The following is a 15,159-nucleotide window of genomic DNA, read 5'->3' as shown; positions in this document are numbered from 1 at the left end:
GGGAATAGGGGAGGCTAGGGGATTGTCTAGGGTGGGGAAAAAAATGGACACATATGTAATACCCTTTGTAATAAAAAATAAAATTTAAAAAAAATAAAAAAAAAATAAAGTAACCATCTATAAACCTTACTAAACATTTAAAAATAACTTAGGCTCTTCAGTCTACCAACATTCTATAAAAGGCTTTAATTTTACTGAAGCATCATTAAAAGGTCATACCAATCTTAGTGGTTATAGTTCCTGACCTCAATAGCATAAAAATACCTGTGGCATAAAGCACTAGTTCCAAACAAATAAAAAACAAAACAACAAAAAAAAAATGTTATGATTCTTTTCTAATGGAAATGCCAAACTTAATCTACGTTGAAAAAAAAAAAGGCCTTTAGTTTACCTATAATAGAAGAGATCCCAATTTGCTTCTATTTTTATTCTTTGTCTTCTCTTTCGAAGAACTACTGGCTTTTGGTTTACATTCTGGAAAAGAAAGAAACTTCATAGTGCTCAATCTGGGGCTACCAAGTAGGCTCAATCAAAAGATCATCACTTTGTAAGTGATAAGAAATATTTCCTTCATCAAATTTTGGCAGAAACAAAACTACTGAAATAAAATCTATAAAATATGAGCATAGAATACTAGATTTATTACAATATAATACTCTGTCAGCATATACTTCTATAGTGTTACTGAAATATTTTCATGTAGCCTAAACTCATTGTTTCAACACCAAATTTCATTAAAATTTATAGTGATGACTAATAAAATTTATAATAGCCAAAAACAGTGACTTGTTTTAAACATTTACATGCAGTTAATACAGAAGCCATGGGAAAATAATGAAAGAAAAAGATTACAGGTCATGAAACTGCTACCAAAGTCAAGAAGAGCAAGATCAAATTAAAATAACTAATGGACAAGAAATAAGTATCTATATCCAGACACATGTGAAGTGAGACTTGAATTTAATTTATTAGACAAAGAATATCAAAGACAACTCCACATGCCAGACAGATATGAATTTCACACATGTAGCAGGAACTTAAAACTCACCATATTGTTTCTGTCCTGAATTTAATTGTAAAAAGGAAAAAATAAAAACTTTTTAAAGAAAATAGAGTGAGCCTATATCTGCTAAGCTATATACAAATTTTACAAGTATGTTACCAATATACACCACCTTCATTTCAAGACAGAATAAAAGGCCCAGCTGCTTCTCAGACTCAAATTTTAGGCAGTTATAAACCCATTTAAAATTTCACAAAACGCTTTGGCCACCATTCCAGAAAAAACAACAACAACAAAAAAACGTATGTAAGGTTTACAACTGAAGTGGAAGATTTCAAAGTTTTTTTCAAGTCTATACATGGACTGCAGGTTAAAAATCTCTCTTCCAAGTAAAACCTATATGTATTTCAGACATGAAAATTTTATCTTCAATGTGACAGAAACAAAAAGTGGTAGTATTGATTAAAACATGAAAATCTATAACTTCATTAAATTAGTGGCAAATTATATAAAATAAAGAGACTAGATGATATAGAGAGAATAAAGGTAAAATGAGGAGTACATTTTAAAAAGTAAATGCTCTTTGAAATATAAAACCTATTAACTATAATAGAAAATGTTTTCTACAAATTTTAATTCTATGCACTATCTTGAAAAGTAATGTAAGGTGAACTTGAATAAAATTTATACTCAATTAATGACAAATCTTTCCTTAAAATCTTAACTAAGAAGTACTTTCTTCAATTTTCAGGACAAAAAGCTAGGAGTCTAGAGTAATGAAAATGTAAATGATATACCAAAAAGATAAATAGCTCTCCACATCCTGGACTGGCTGATTCAGACTCAGACTTATTAAGTCTAAGCCCCAAATAGCTAAACAAATCCCAAAACGGGGGAAAAAATCACATAAATACATAAAAAGTAATTTTTTATATAAACCAAAGGTTATTAATCCAACCAAAACATTAGCTATATATGGAAATTACTTCATAAACATCCTGATTATATATGAAATGTAGTTAATTTCAAAGATTTGCCAGTTAATCTTGATAATGGTTAATTTCAGACTTTAGCTAAGGCATAAGATCATTCCAATATGTGGTGTTAATATTTACAAATAAAACAGTCACAAAGGTTATTTTTTTATTAATATATTAATGTTGAAAACAGTATTCTGGCAGAAATAATTAGTATGCTACCAAAATAATTTCTTGACCAACATTTGTCTATTTAGTGTCATTATTTGCTCAACATTTTAGATAATACCCCGTGTAAATGAAACCAACAGACCAATTAAACATTATTGATATTAAAAATAAATTCCCTCTGAATTGTTGTCCTTTAATAACAGATGTTATCCACATTTCTAGCTTAAACAGCTTTAGAGCACTCTCCCTCTGGGAAGCAGGCCCAAATCTTTCCTGTCCCCTCTTCCCTCAGGACCGATTACCTTTACCTTTCTGTGTCCTAAGCTCTAAAGGGCCTCTTTCTTTTACCTCTGTAACTCTTCTCCTGAACCCATTTCTTCTACCACTCCCTTCTTCTACCTCTGACTTTCTAAATAAACTTTCTCTTATAGTTTGAATAAAGGAAGGAAGGAAGGAAGGAAGGAAGGAAGGAAGGAAGGAAGGAAGGAAGGAAGAAAATGTTTTCTGTAAGTTTTAATTCTATGCACTATCTTGAAAAGTAATGTAAGATGAACTTGAATAAAATTTATACTCAATTAATGACAAAATAGCTAAACAGGAGCACTGGCTGGTATGGCTCAATTAGTTGGAGCATTGTGCAGAACGTCACAGGTTTAATTCCCAGTCAGGTAACATATACCAAGGTTGTGGGTTTGACCCCTATTTGGGGCGCATACCAGAGGCAACCAATCAAAGTCTCTCTCACATCAATGTTTCTCTCTATTCCTCCCTCTCTAAAATCAATAAAATAATAATACCTACTTTTATTATATGTAATTTCTTTTATTTTTTAAAAAGCTAAACAGGCCCACATGCATGGCTTCGTGGTTGAATGTTGACCTATGAACCAGAAGGTCATGGTTTGATTCCCAGTGAAGGCATATGACCAGGTTGTGGGCTTGATCCCTAATGTGGGTCATGCAGTAGGCAATCGATCAATGGTTCTCTCTCATCATTGATGTTTCTATCTCTTCCTCCCCCTACCTCTCTGAAATCATTAAAAAAATAAACAGGAAGGGCAACTTTATTTTTATAGCTACAAAACAGAGTTCAGAGAAAGAAGGAAACAGATGTATATAAAGGAAAAAAGTATAGAAACTCAAAGTTATGGAAGAAAATTAAGAGTAAAATTTTATATTAAATACCTAACTAAAACCCTAATCATTGATTCAGAAAACTATGAATTAAGAAAAATTCACATCTATGAATCAGAATTAGGCAACATTTCTTCAAGTGCTCAGTCACAAATATCTGACTGCCATCTCAGTGAACAGCAAAGCTACAGTGAATCTAGAATATAGAGAAGTGCTGGAACTTTGGAAGCAAATTTTCTTTTTACCTCTTTTTGAGAAATACCCATTCTATCTCTCCAATGCATCAACACAAGATCCACTTTTTCTTTGGCAAATTTTTCAACTTCTTTAGCAGCTTTTCCAGCTAGTCTTTGCCACTCTGGAACTTTATTAAATTTTCCATACTGATCCTGTAAAATAATGTTGAAATCCATTACAGTCCTGTTTGCAAATTTATTATAAAAATCTAACTAAAGCTGATTCATACTATTTTACATGATTAAATACTGAATGTCAGGGCTCAGTGAAAAAACAATTTCTGCAATAAATTATACTTTTTGTTAAAGAAATCTTAACCTTCTACTTAGTTTTCAAGATGATTCCTTTTAGAGAAATGGCAACATGTAATGGGGGGGTGCAGAGAAATTTGGTGAGTACAGAAAAAAACAGACACAAAAGACAGTAAATAACAAAATATCTTAAAACATGTTAAGTAATATTCTCAGACACCCTAACCTTAATAATTAAAATAGCTCTGCAAGAAAACCATCTAAATTAAATTAACTTTTGCAGTGTTGGCCCCTTTTACCAACATTTATCAATTATATACAAAACATAACATTACACATTTGAATTTTTTATTTTATTTTTATTTTGTTTTATTGCTTAAAGTATTACAAAGAGTATTACATATGTCTCCTTTCCCCCCGCCTTGACATTTTTTAAAAAAATCAATTCCAAAAAAGTGACAATCAGCTCAATTAGAGAAACAAAATATACAAAATTATTACTTTTCATAAGATTAGTTATGGTGATAGGTGCACAACTCTGTAAATATAATAAAAATTATTAAGTTGTACATTTAAAACAGGTAAATTTGGGGGATGTAAATTTTATCTCAATAAAGCTGTTAATATTTTTTTTTCAAATACTACTAAAAATACTACTATTCAAGGTAGTGAATTCTTTGTTTATTTCTAAATTTTTTTGACAAAAGTACTCTTTCATTCTAAAAAAATACTTAGGGCGATTATATTTACCATTGCTATTTTCACATTATCTCTAACATGCATCCGATCAGCATCCCTCTCAGGAACTGAATCTGAGCTGTCCAAGTATGCCAGCAAGCCTGGAGGCTAAAAACAACAAATAAAAACAAGACATAATCTATTTTCAAAACAACTGCACAAAAGAAAATGTAGCCTTCAAAACCCAAATAAATACTATGATTTCGTTTTTGAGGGTAGCATTTATTATAAGGCAACTCCTATGATAAGTATCCTTTAAATTAAAAGCAGACTTTAAAAAAAACCCTTGAAAAATATAAATAACTTATCAATGAGATTTTACTGGGCAAGAATATATAAATCTTTCCAGTTATTCAACTGACTTACCAAAATGCGCTTCAACAAGTTTGTTGCAGTTACATTTTCAGCTGTCCAGAGGCCCACTAAATGTCTACTTAGCTGTCTGAAAAAAGCAGACGTTGAGAAAGGTTTGCTGCTTTATCTCAGCTAGAACAGAAAGGAATTTTTAAAAACAAAATATCACATAAGAAATATGACTACAGTAAAATAATCATTCTGATGTTGAATATTAAAAAGTAACATTTTAATTTGGAGCTATGAAATGGTAATGCAAATATTGATAATGTTTTGGAATTTTCTCGAAATAAAAATGCTTCCCTGATAAACACACTAATTTTCAATGGACCTGAACATGAAGTAGGTTCTTACCTCATTTAAAGATAAAAGCAAAAAAATTAGATTTGATACAATTAGTTTGTACAAGTCTTGAAATAGACTGAAAAATGTTAGCCTTGATATACAATTAGTTTGCATAAAAGTCCAGACATAGTGATCCTAGTACTCTAGACTTCTCTGGATTCTGAACAGGAACAAAATTCTACACAAATGTTCAAATATAACCTTCTTGGCAAGGTCAGAGATGGCAAATATTTTTGGTTTTGAAGTTTGGACAAAGACTTAAAGCTCTTAGAGTAGATTATCCTACTCATCCCTCTTGAACTAAAAAGCATATTTTGGTTCAAAGTGAAAATCTAGATCCATGTTGACTTTATGACTTAGACATTTATTTATCTTAATCTTCATGATAACTTTTGTCTCCTAGGCTAGAAGCTCCTCATGAGCAGGGAGTATATTTTATTCACTGTTGACCCTTCTGCTTTGGCAGGATTCACATGCCATTTACTATCAGAATGGGAATAAAATCTGTGAGGAAAATAACCAAATAATCACCTACAGTCATATATATGTATACATGTTACTTTCCCAGAAGAAAACAGTTTAATAGGAAAATTTTGTTCTGTCACCAAAAAAACGAACATTACTGAAACTATTCATTTCTGTGCCTATTTGAAAGCTAATATAGTGAAGTAATTATAATTGTAATTTCCCTCACTGGTATTTGGTAGGTATCATATCAATTAATTCCTAAAAAGGCTTTAATTAGGGATAAGAGATAACATTTTATAATAGCAATTTGTAAAAGATTGCAAAAGCAATGCAAAATGAAAAGTGCTATTTTTATAATAATTTGATAGCTCTTCAATACCGTGATTACTCACAGTAGGAAATAAATGTAACTGATTAACTATAATAAAGAGGAACACAACAAGCAAACATCTAACATGAGTGTTTAATGAAATAAGACATCGAATAGTCTACTGTAATGAAAGATGGTGTCTAGCAATGCTAACAAAGGCAATATACCAAGGAAAGACCTTCCTTTTATATCTCTTTGTCCTCTCAGGCAACACAGAAGACTACTTTTGTGGCTAACATATACAAGTGAGGGATGCAGACAGCTTCTCATAATAGTATAAAAGCAGGAGACTATTGGCAAGGCAGCATACTAAGGCATTAAATAATTGGACATGGGTGACAAAGGAAATATATAGTATAAAGTAAACATAAGTCAGCAATTTATTATGTAAAAAGTAAAAAAGAACATGATTAAAATATTTATATCTGAAAGTGTCACATGTTGGGAACCCATTAAGTTTTAAAGGGTTGGAATTTATATAGCATGGAGTAAACAAATATTTATGTTTCTTTATATTTGAATACTTATGAAAATGATGATTTGCCAAAGGGAAAATTTTTACAAGAGATTTAGGATTTCGCTATGTTAGGCTGGTTAGATATTAAGATTTTTTTTAATTCTTAACTGACCAAAGATATTTAAAAATTGATTATGTGAGGTTTTTATACAGGATCACCTGCATGCAGGGTAGCCAGATACAAATACAAGAAGAAAAAGCCTGGGCATGTGGTTCTAATTTCTTTCCAATGTTCTAGTCCTGGATTATGGGTGTAAAGCCTGATAATATACGATAGTGGGGGGGAAAGCAAATACATTTCATTATTTCCTCCCACGTTATCAGGGCCAGAAACAATGATCATTTGGGTACAATTCTTCTATAAGGAAAGGAAAAGGAGAACAAGGTGAATCAAAAGAAAAACATTTGCGTAATCCAAACACTCAGTTTGTTTTATGAAATATATCTGAATCCACTCTCTAAACAGCAAGTTAATTTACAGCAAATTAAATTTAACCTACCTATTTGTAAGCATCCTTTGATCTGAGCTTATTGTAAACATCGCAGTATGCAAGTGTCGAGGTAAGGCACCTTCACTGAGGGCAAGCTCTTGCATTTTTGTAGCAATTTCTTTGTCACCTTCCTTTGGAGAAAGGGTAAAATGATCCCTAAAGCATCAATCTGAAGAAAGCTATCCTAATTTTATAAAACTAATTCTTTATTTCTAGATCAAATAATCAGTATACAAAAATAAAAAATGCAACTTCAATTATCCAAAAATAACACAGATGAGTAGTACAAGTAATTTTAAAAATATCAGTTGCCTTTGGAATGAGGTTTAAATGTTTCTAGACAAATTTATCTTATAAATTATGCTTTACTTAATTTAATATTAAAATTAGGTTCATTCCCTCAGTATATAACAGCCAACAAAGGGAAGAGATAACTAGCAATTTCTATGAAAGGCATCTGCAAGCCTGGCTTGTTTTTGTTATTAACAACATAGTCATTTTCATTGTAAATACATTTCTTTCTTTTTTTTAAAGAATTATGTGATACAGGTGCAATTCTTTTTATTCTGATTTTGCTTTACTTATATGGACTCACTTTGGCAACAAGACAGAAAGGACTACTAATCAAAGGTAATCATAGAATTATAAGTTAAGCAAGCAGTTTTATATTGAAGGCAATCTGTCGAAAAGTAAAAATGCTCACAATGTTACTTAAAAAGGTACAAGTACGTAGTACAACTGAATATGTGGTATGTATATAAATATACATGCAGCACGACTATATACATATATCATTTGGAAAATAACCATGTAGCATATTTGCAAATATATGCATCATTCATATATATAAATATATATATATATACACACACACACATACATACACACATACATATATATATATATTTATATACATACATCATTTAGAACAGTATAGAGTCTTAGAGGAAATTTACCAAAATGCTAATAGTAGTTATCTCTGGATGCTAAAAATACAGGTGATTTATTTTTGTTCCTTGTATTTTTTCTGAACATCCTAATGTTTCTTCGAAGATCATATACTGCTTTTGTAGTCAGGAAAAAAATATTTTAACATACTTGCCAAGATTTCAGTGTAAATAAACAGACATCAGCTCTGTCACTAGCTATGACTCTGACACGTGTGGCTTGTACTGAAGCCAAAGTAGACATTTCGATTATACCCGGCACTCAACAAATATTTCTGTATGAATGTCAATATAGTGGTGGAGTAGTGTCAGGAATATACTTCCATTTAGTCTCTTGATCCTAACTGTCCTGGGCTACTTACGTTGGAAGCTAAAAGAGCATAGGACCAATTAGCTAGAGAGGGAAAATTAGCCAGTAGATGAATATTAACAATAAAAATGCAAATAAACATCAATTTTCCACCAGTTTAATATCTTTAATTTTTAACAGCTACTTGAGTATGTTAGTTCTGTGCTTATTATTTAGCTACATGTTATATTTATGAGATATAATCCATGAGTTTTTTTATAAAAGGGGCAAAACACCCTTACACTTATCCAAATTACTACAGCTCAACAAAAGAATAGATTTAGATTGATGTCACTGTAAACATCAGTATGCAAGCAGACATTCATAGCTATGATCTTAATTTCTAAAGATCATAGAAGGTTAAAGTGACTGCACTGGAGAAATAATATCCTGTGTCTGACAATGTCATGTCTCTTAGAGGTTAATTACAAATGCTCTTTAGCATGAGGAACTAACTTTTGTTACCATTCTTATTTGATGCAATTCTGCTATAAGCTAACCCCATTAATAGATTTCTATATAAGCTCAGTACACGTAAAGATTTCAAAACCATCACCACCAACTCTCAAAAAAGGGGGAGGAATTTGAATTTTTAATTCTTTAAAAATAAAATAATGTAGAACAGAAATACATATATTTTTTAAAGAAAGCTTTATTTGTTCTAAACCCACTGAAGAATTTGAAACTTTTAGTTTATTATTGGGAATTGTTCCTGCAACTGTTTTAAACTAATTTCTGAATAGAGATTTAAAATTATTTTCCTTACGCAGAAAAATGCATGTTTCCACAAGGTTTAAAGGTAATTTTGTCATCTTCAATTAAAATAGTGATTCAACATTCAAGTAAGTTGAAAATTTCAAAACTATTCTCTTACCTCTATTATTGCCTTCATAACCAATCCAGCTCCCTTTATAATTGCCATGGAAGGATGCTTTGTAACAGGGGAAAGAAACATCACAGAATGAAATATTTTTATTCCAACACACAGGAGTGGGAAAAGTAGGTTTACAGTTGTAATACAAATAAATAATACAATAATAAATAAAATAATTAACTTTCACAGTCACAACTCTAAACCTACTTTTGCCCACCCCTGTATTTAGTTTTTGCTCTTAAAGGAGATACATAATTTTATAAAGATATAAGCCATAAAATTAGTAAAGGTATTCTTACAATATAGACCCTTACAGATACTAAAAACATTGAGTTTACATTCATAGGAAATAGTTGACACTTATTTGAATAACAGTATGTATTATACTTATTTGAATGATAAATGTCAAGTAATAATACTAAAATAGAGATTGATATTAATATAATTAGAAAAATTATCACAAACTTATACACATATACATATATAAAAATACTACAGTAGCATATGAAGTAATAAATACTTTCAATTGTTTATGAACAGCCCTGCTAATAGTCATGTTATTATTTGAGAATTTGTAAAGAAAAGAGAACTTTGGGCCTACCATAGAAAAAAATAAGTCTTTCACCACTTCTGATATGCAAAAGATGGGCAAGTAGTGATCAAAAGCCATCAACAGAGCTCTACATAAAATACCAAGAAATCAGTGGAATCATGTCCTAACATGATAATGTAATAAGCTATATTTATTTATTGATATTACTATAGAAACACACATGTATTATTTTAAAAACAAACTGACCCCAAAATGGGGTTCTCTTAAAATTAGTTGTATCTGATAAGAAAAGTATCAGCTCTCACCTGAAAGAGTTTAAAGAGGGTTCTTCCATTAGATGCTACCATTTCTAAGAGCATATCAAACTGCTGCCCTTCAGTTGTCTCACTATATGGAGCACAGAGGGCAAAAGTAAGGAAGTCCAAGAGTGAACTAATAACTAGGGCACCAGTCCCATGATCCTGAAACAAAGTAACATATTGCTTTGACTATGACAGATAACTTTATTCAAAACTTAGCAGTTATGTTTCTTACTGTTATTCTATACGTCAGAAGTAAACATTTAATTTCTCAACAAGCGGTTCAAAGTTTTAAGTAGTACTTGTTTTACTAATGTAGCAAATCTATTGCTTACCATATCTCAAAAGGAAATAAACTTCAGTAAAATTCCAAGAGAATAATGAAGACTCCTCAAACATGTATAAGTAAAGTTATTGTGAATTTGTATTAAAAGCAATCTCTGCCCAGCCAGTGTGGCTCAGTGGTTGAGTGTCAACCTATGAACCAGGGGGTTACGATTCTATTTCCAGTCAGGGCACATGCCCAGGCTAGAGGCTTGATCCCCGGAGGGGGTGTACAAGAGGTGGCCTATCCATGATTCTCTGTTATCATTGATGTTTCAACCCCCCTCCCTCCTCTCCCTTCCTCTCTGAATTACACACAAACACACACACACACACACACACACACACACTTACTTTAAAAACAATCTCTGACAACTCTTACAAAACTCTGGCAATTTGTTTATGTTCCTTCTAAGATGTTAATAGATTGCCCATTTCCAAAACTGCTAACCAGTGACTGAGGAACAATGATCAAGCTTATTTTTTTTTTTAGAACAGTTTATATTATAATATTTTAAAGAAAAACACATACACCAAAAAAAAGAAAAAAATTCTGGAATATCATTGTAAATATCTAAAAGCTTTGCAACCATCCCTTCTAGACGAATGGATATAAGCCCTAAAATAGTATTGTATTATTGCTGACCAACCTGAACTGTGACCAAATACTAACCAAAGTTGGGGGTTATAATACAAACAAAAATAAAAATTTACAAAAACTGTCCATGTTGTAATTCTACAATACTTTTCAATAACATATGGTATCTCTCATTTCTCTCATTAAGATAAATTTAATTATAACTTACCACATGGGAATTAAATTTCTCCAGTAAGTTTTCCAGAAACTTCTTTGAAGAGAGAAGGGAAGCTTTGTTGAGTTGTTCTTGTCTTAAGTCATAGTCATCATGCATGGGCTATTGATTAAAAACAGTGGTAATTTATGAGCACTTCCATGCTGCTGGCATCACACACAAGTCATTAATAAAGAGTATTCATTAAACAAAGAAAGAATTGATAAAACAAGGAGAAAAAGTGATGATTTCCTTGGATCTGATGAGACTATAATATGCCCATCAAGTTACTGTGGAGAGTACTACACAAGGTACTCCCTCAGAAGCCCCAGAACTTTTTCACAAGGCAAGTAACACCCATTCCCACTCCCCCAATTTTATAATTTAACCCCTTCCCCGGCAGAAACGTGTATACACATTTTCACAAAATGTTCTTTTTTCAGTCGTCGACGAGTATACTCGTCTAAAACTTTACCTTCAAAAACCAGCTACATACGTACCATTCTAAATAATTTCATCTAGAAACTTTCTGAGGAAATACTATTCTTAACCACAAAAATGGGAAGAAAAAATAATTACAAACTGTTTTCATAACCAGCATCAAAAATACTATATAGAACCAAAATAAAAAAATTAGTCTGAAAAAGAAACGTTTTTAACAAAAAAATTGTTGGGGAAGGGGTTAAATTTGAAATAAAACTTAGCATTGAAAAGAAAGTACTAAAAGTCACAAAAAATACTCATTTGTCTCAAGGTGATTTTCTTTTGACTGTTGGGATGAGAGGAAAAAGATCCCAGAATGCTAGTGAGGAGATAAAATCCTTATTCTGCTACTGACTATAGTTTACCTTGGGCAAGGTTACATTACTTTAACTCTGTTTCAATGTCCTCAGCTGTAAAGTGGGGATAATAGTAGTACTTGTTTCAGAAAACTATTATTAGTTAAATGAGATAATTCATGTAAAATGCCTAGCCCAAACCTAAACTGCAATGAGGGCCAATGTGTTTGTTTCCTACTATTGTATTTTATGTTCTAGTTACCCCACTAATTCTCTTAATGAAATTATTTATAGTAAATAAAATTAAATTTTGGGAATAAATACAAGGTACATACACGTGATTATTACTCAATACCACTAAACTTGCCTAAAACACTTTATATAAGAAATAAAGTATCATATATTACATATAAAATTAGGTAAATCAAAAATTCCACAGTTATACAGAACTGCTTCTCCCCCATACAAGCTGTCACCACGTTAGGTCTTTAGCTCTCAAACCTGTCTTCTTTAGCCCCTATCCTACCTTGGCATCCCTATATGGTCACCTGGTTTTCCTGCCTCTGAGTTTACTTTTTTTAAAAAATGTATTTTATTGATTCTTTACAGAGAGGAAGGGAGAGGGATAGAGAGTTAGAAACATCGATGAGAGAGAAACATCAATCAGCTACCTCCTGCACACCCTCTACTGGGGATGTGCCCGCAACCAAGACACATGCACTTGACTGGAATAGAACCTGGGATCCCTCAGTCCGCAGGCCGACGCTCTATCCACTGAACCAAACTGGCTAGGGCCTGAGTTTACTTATAATCTACTCTCCACATGCCACCTGAGAGCTTTTTAAAATTCAAACCTGACAGATTACTGCTTCCCTGTTGAAAACTCTTTCAGTCGTTCCTTACTAAAGGATACAATCCAGCTACTTTGATACAAAAGGTTTTTTTTTATGAATTTCCACATACATCTTTAGCTGTAACTCTTAATCCCATGCATTGCCAATACATACCTTATGATCCAGCCATATTCAAATATTTGGTGCTTCTCAAACATGCCTTTGTATATGCTAATCCCTTTCACAGGAAAGCTTTCTCATAGCTGGAAAAATTCCTCCCTGTCCTTCAACATTCTGATCAAGTGTCAAGTATTCCAGAAAGATTGGTCTAGAATCTTTTACCTTCTCCTCACCACAGAACTAAATTTAAGTGTTGCTTTCTATTGATTCCATGGCCCCTACCTGCTTTATATGGTACACATATCCCTTCCTTACTAGACTGTCAGCAATTTCAAGGAAGAAAGGGACTCCTTTTTGTAAAAAAATATATATTTATTTATTGATTTCAGAGAGGAAGGGAAAGGGAGAGACAGAAACATCAATGATGAGAGAGAATCATTGATCAGCTGCCTCCTGCACATTCCCTCCTGGGGATCGAGCCCACAACCCGGGCATGAGCCCTTGGCCGGAATCGAACCGGAACCCTTCAGTCTGCAGGCCGACGTTCTATCCACTGAGCAAACTGGCTAGGGTGAAAAGGACTCTGTTTTAAACTTCTTTGCATTTCTAGCACAATGTCTAGTTTATAGGATGTGCTAAACAAATGTTTATTTGCATAAATAAATGGCTATAAGAGCAATTTAAGAAATATAGAAACACTGAATTTCATTGGTAAAATTAAAATCAGGGTTTGTGGAAATTGAAACCATCAGTGAACTTAAGAAAAACCAGTTTCCTATAAAAAGCACTACTTACACACATGAGGGCACAGAGCATGTCAACAGCTGCATGAATCACTCCATTGTGGCTCCTCTTGAGTGCTTTTACTACCTTCACTCCCAGACGTTCCCGAAACCTTGAACAAAAAACCCCACAAGCATATAATAGCAATACCAGAGCATTATTCTATTATTTTACTATTAAAATCTATATATATAAAAGCCTAAGCAACTAGCCAACCATTTGACCATCTGACTGGTAGCTATGACGCACACTGACCAGCAGGGGGCAGACGCTCAATGCAGTAGCTACCAAGCTGTGGTGACTTAGCAGCTGCAGTTCTAAGGTGACGAGCCCGATTCTGGGAAGTGCATCACCAGAGAACCGCCCTCTCACAATCCTGGACCCTTTGGGGGATGTCAGAGAGCTGGTTTCAGCCTATCCCCACAGGCCAGGCCAAGGAACCCCACCAGTGCACAAATCCATGCACTGGGCCTGTAGTCTAAAATAATAAGTCATTAAGTTTCCACTACAGTACTACAGCAATGACATTTTAAGTCCCACCCATGGAATATATCAGTTTTCTTAATTTTTTTCTTTGGGGGGGAAGATGTTTTTGAGGTTAATTAAATCAAAAGGGCATGTAATTTCCCAAATTCACTGCAACAAGAGTAAATAATATTACTGGTTCAGTTCCATTCACCTTCCTTTTGAGTTCTCATGAATAAAAATTATCACATCTGGTTTAATCAGCTATAAAGAGGTGAACTGTTGATTATGTTATTTTGAATTGTTAAAATTCTCTAAAAGAAGTTTTGTTTCAGAAGACAACTTACTTTGGAAGCTGAGTAAAGGCTAGAAAACCAGCTTTGGAAGCCACGAGCCTCCTCACAGCCTGGAACTGACTCTCCAGTTCTGCATTGGAAGCAACAACATCTCCCTCTTGGGACAATAATGCTGTTATGGCATTATTGATCAGCTTTTCTTTGTTTTCTGAGAAGAGACCCTAGGTGAGGAAAGATTATTTCAACAAAGTTTCCACACTAAAAGTTACAATGAATAACTTAGGATACAATTTATCTTACATCCTGCGTTACTGCATGAAGAACACCGCTATATGAAATATTAGCATTGAACCTGAATACAGCATCTGCAAAGTTGCCATCTGTCAGGAGATAAAAAGGTTCAAAAAGACTTAGTTTTGCATTCCTGATTCTTAAATGACTATTAAATACATGGATGGAAATGCAATTACTTTTAAATCAATACTTACTTGGAGGTGTAGCTAGGAATCTGAGATGAAGGCTCTCTACTTCCTCATCGACGGGCATGCTTAGTAACCCCCATCGCTGACCTTTCTGGGTTGGTGTCATTTTCACACAAACATCTCTATTACCAGAGGCTCTCACTCCATCCAGCAAACTTGCTAATAAGGAGTCTCTAAGCAAGGTTAAAAATAAAAAGGTTTTACAATTG

The 15,159-nt window shown here is 32.9% G+C and overlaps 1 protein-coding gene across 1 annotated transcript in view; it reads right to left on the bottom strand.

Moving 5' to 3' along the window:
• Positions 1-15,159, bottom strand: part of DNAJC13 (DnaJ heat shock protein family (Hsp40) member C13) — a 125,359-nt gene that overhangs the window by 71,590 nt on the left and 38,610 nt on the right. The window contains exons 11-22 of the mRNA XM_006770201.2: positions 14,957-15,123; positions 14,769-14,848; positions 14,520-14,689; positions 13,720-13,819; positions 11,208-11,315; positions 10,084-10,239; positions 9,226-9,282; positions 7,065-7,186; positions 4,877-4,952; positions 4,523-4,618; positions 3,530-3,673; positions 392-474 (exon numbers count right to left, since the gene is read on the bottom strand). Coding sequence (XP_006770264.1) covers positions 392-474; positions 3,530-3,673; positions 4,523-4,618; positions 4,877-4,952; positions 7,065-7,186; positions 9,226-9,282; positions 10,084-10,239; positions 11,208-11,315; positions 13,720-13,819; positions 14,520-14,689; positions 14,769-14,848; positions 14,957-15,123 — 1,359 coding nt within the window. The remainder of the gene's footprint in view (positions 1-391; positions 475-3,529; positions 3,674-4,522; positions 4,619-4,876; positions 4,953-7,064; positions 7,187-9,225; positions 9,283-10,083; positions 10,240-11,207; positions 11,316-13,719; positions 13,820-14,519; positions 14,690-14,768; positions 14,849-14,956; positions 15,124-15,159) is intronic.

Source organism: Myotis davidii, unplaced genomic scaffold (assembly GCF_000327345.1).
Source record: "Myotis davidii unplaced genomic scaffold, ASM32734v1 scaffold962, whole genome shotgun sequence".
In the NCBI taxonomy this organism is placed as follows: Eukaryota; Metazoa; Chordata; class Mammalia; order Chiroptera; family Vespertilionidae; genus Myotis; species Myotis davidii.
Note: the sequence above shows the minus strand (reverse complement) of the source record. Positions and strands in the feature narration are given on the sequence as shown.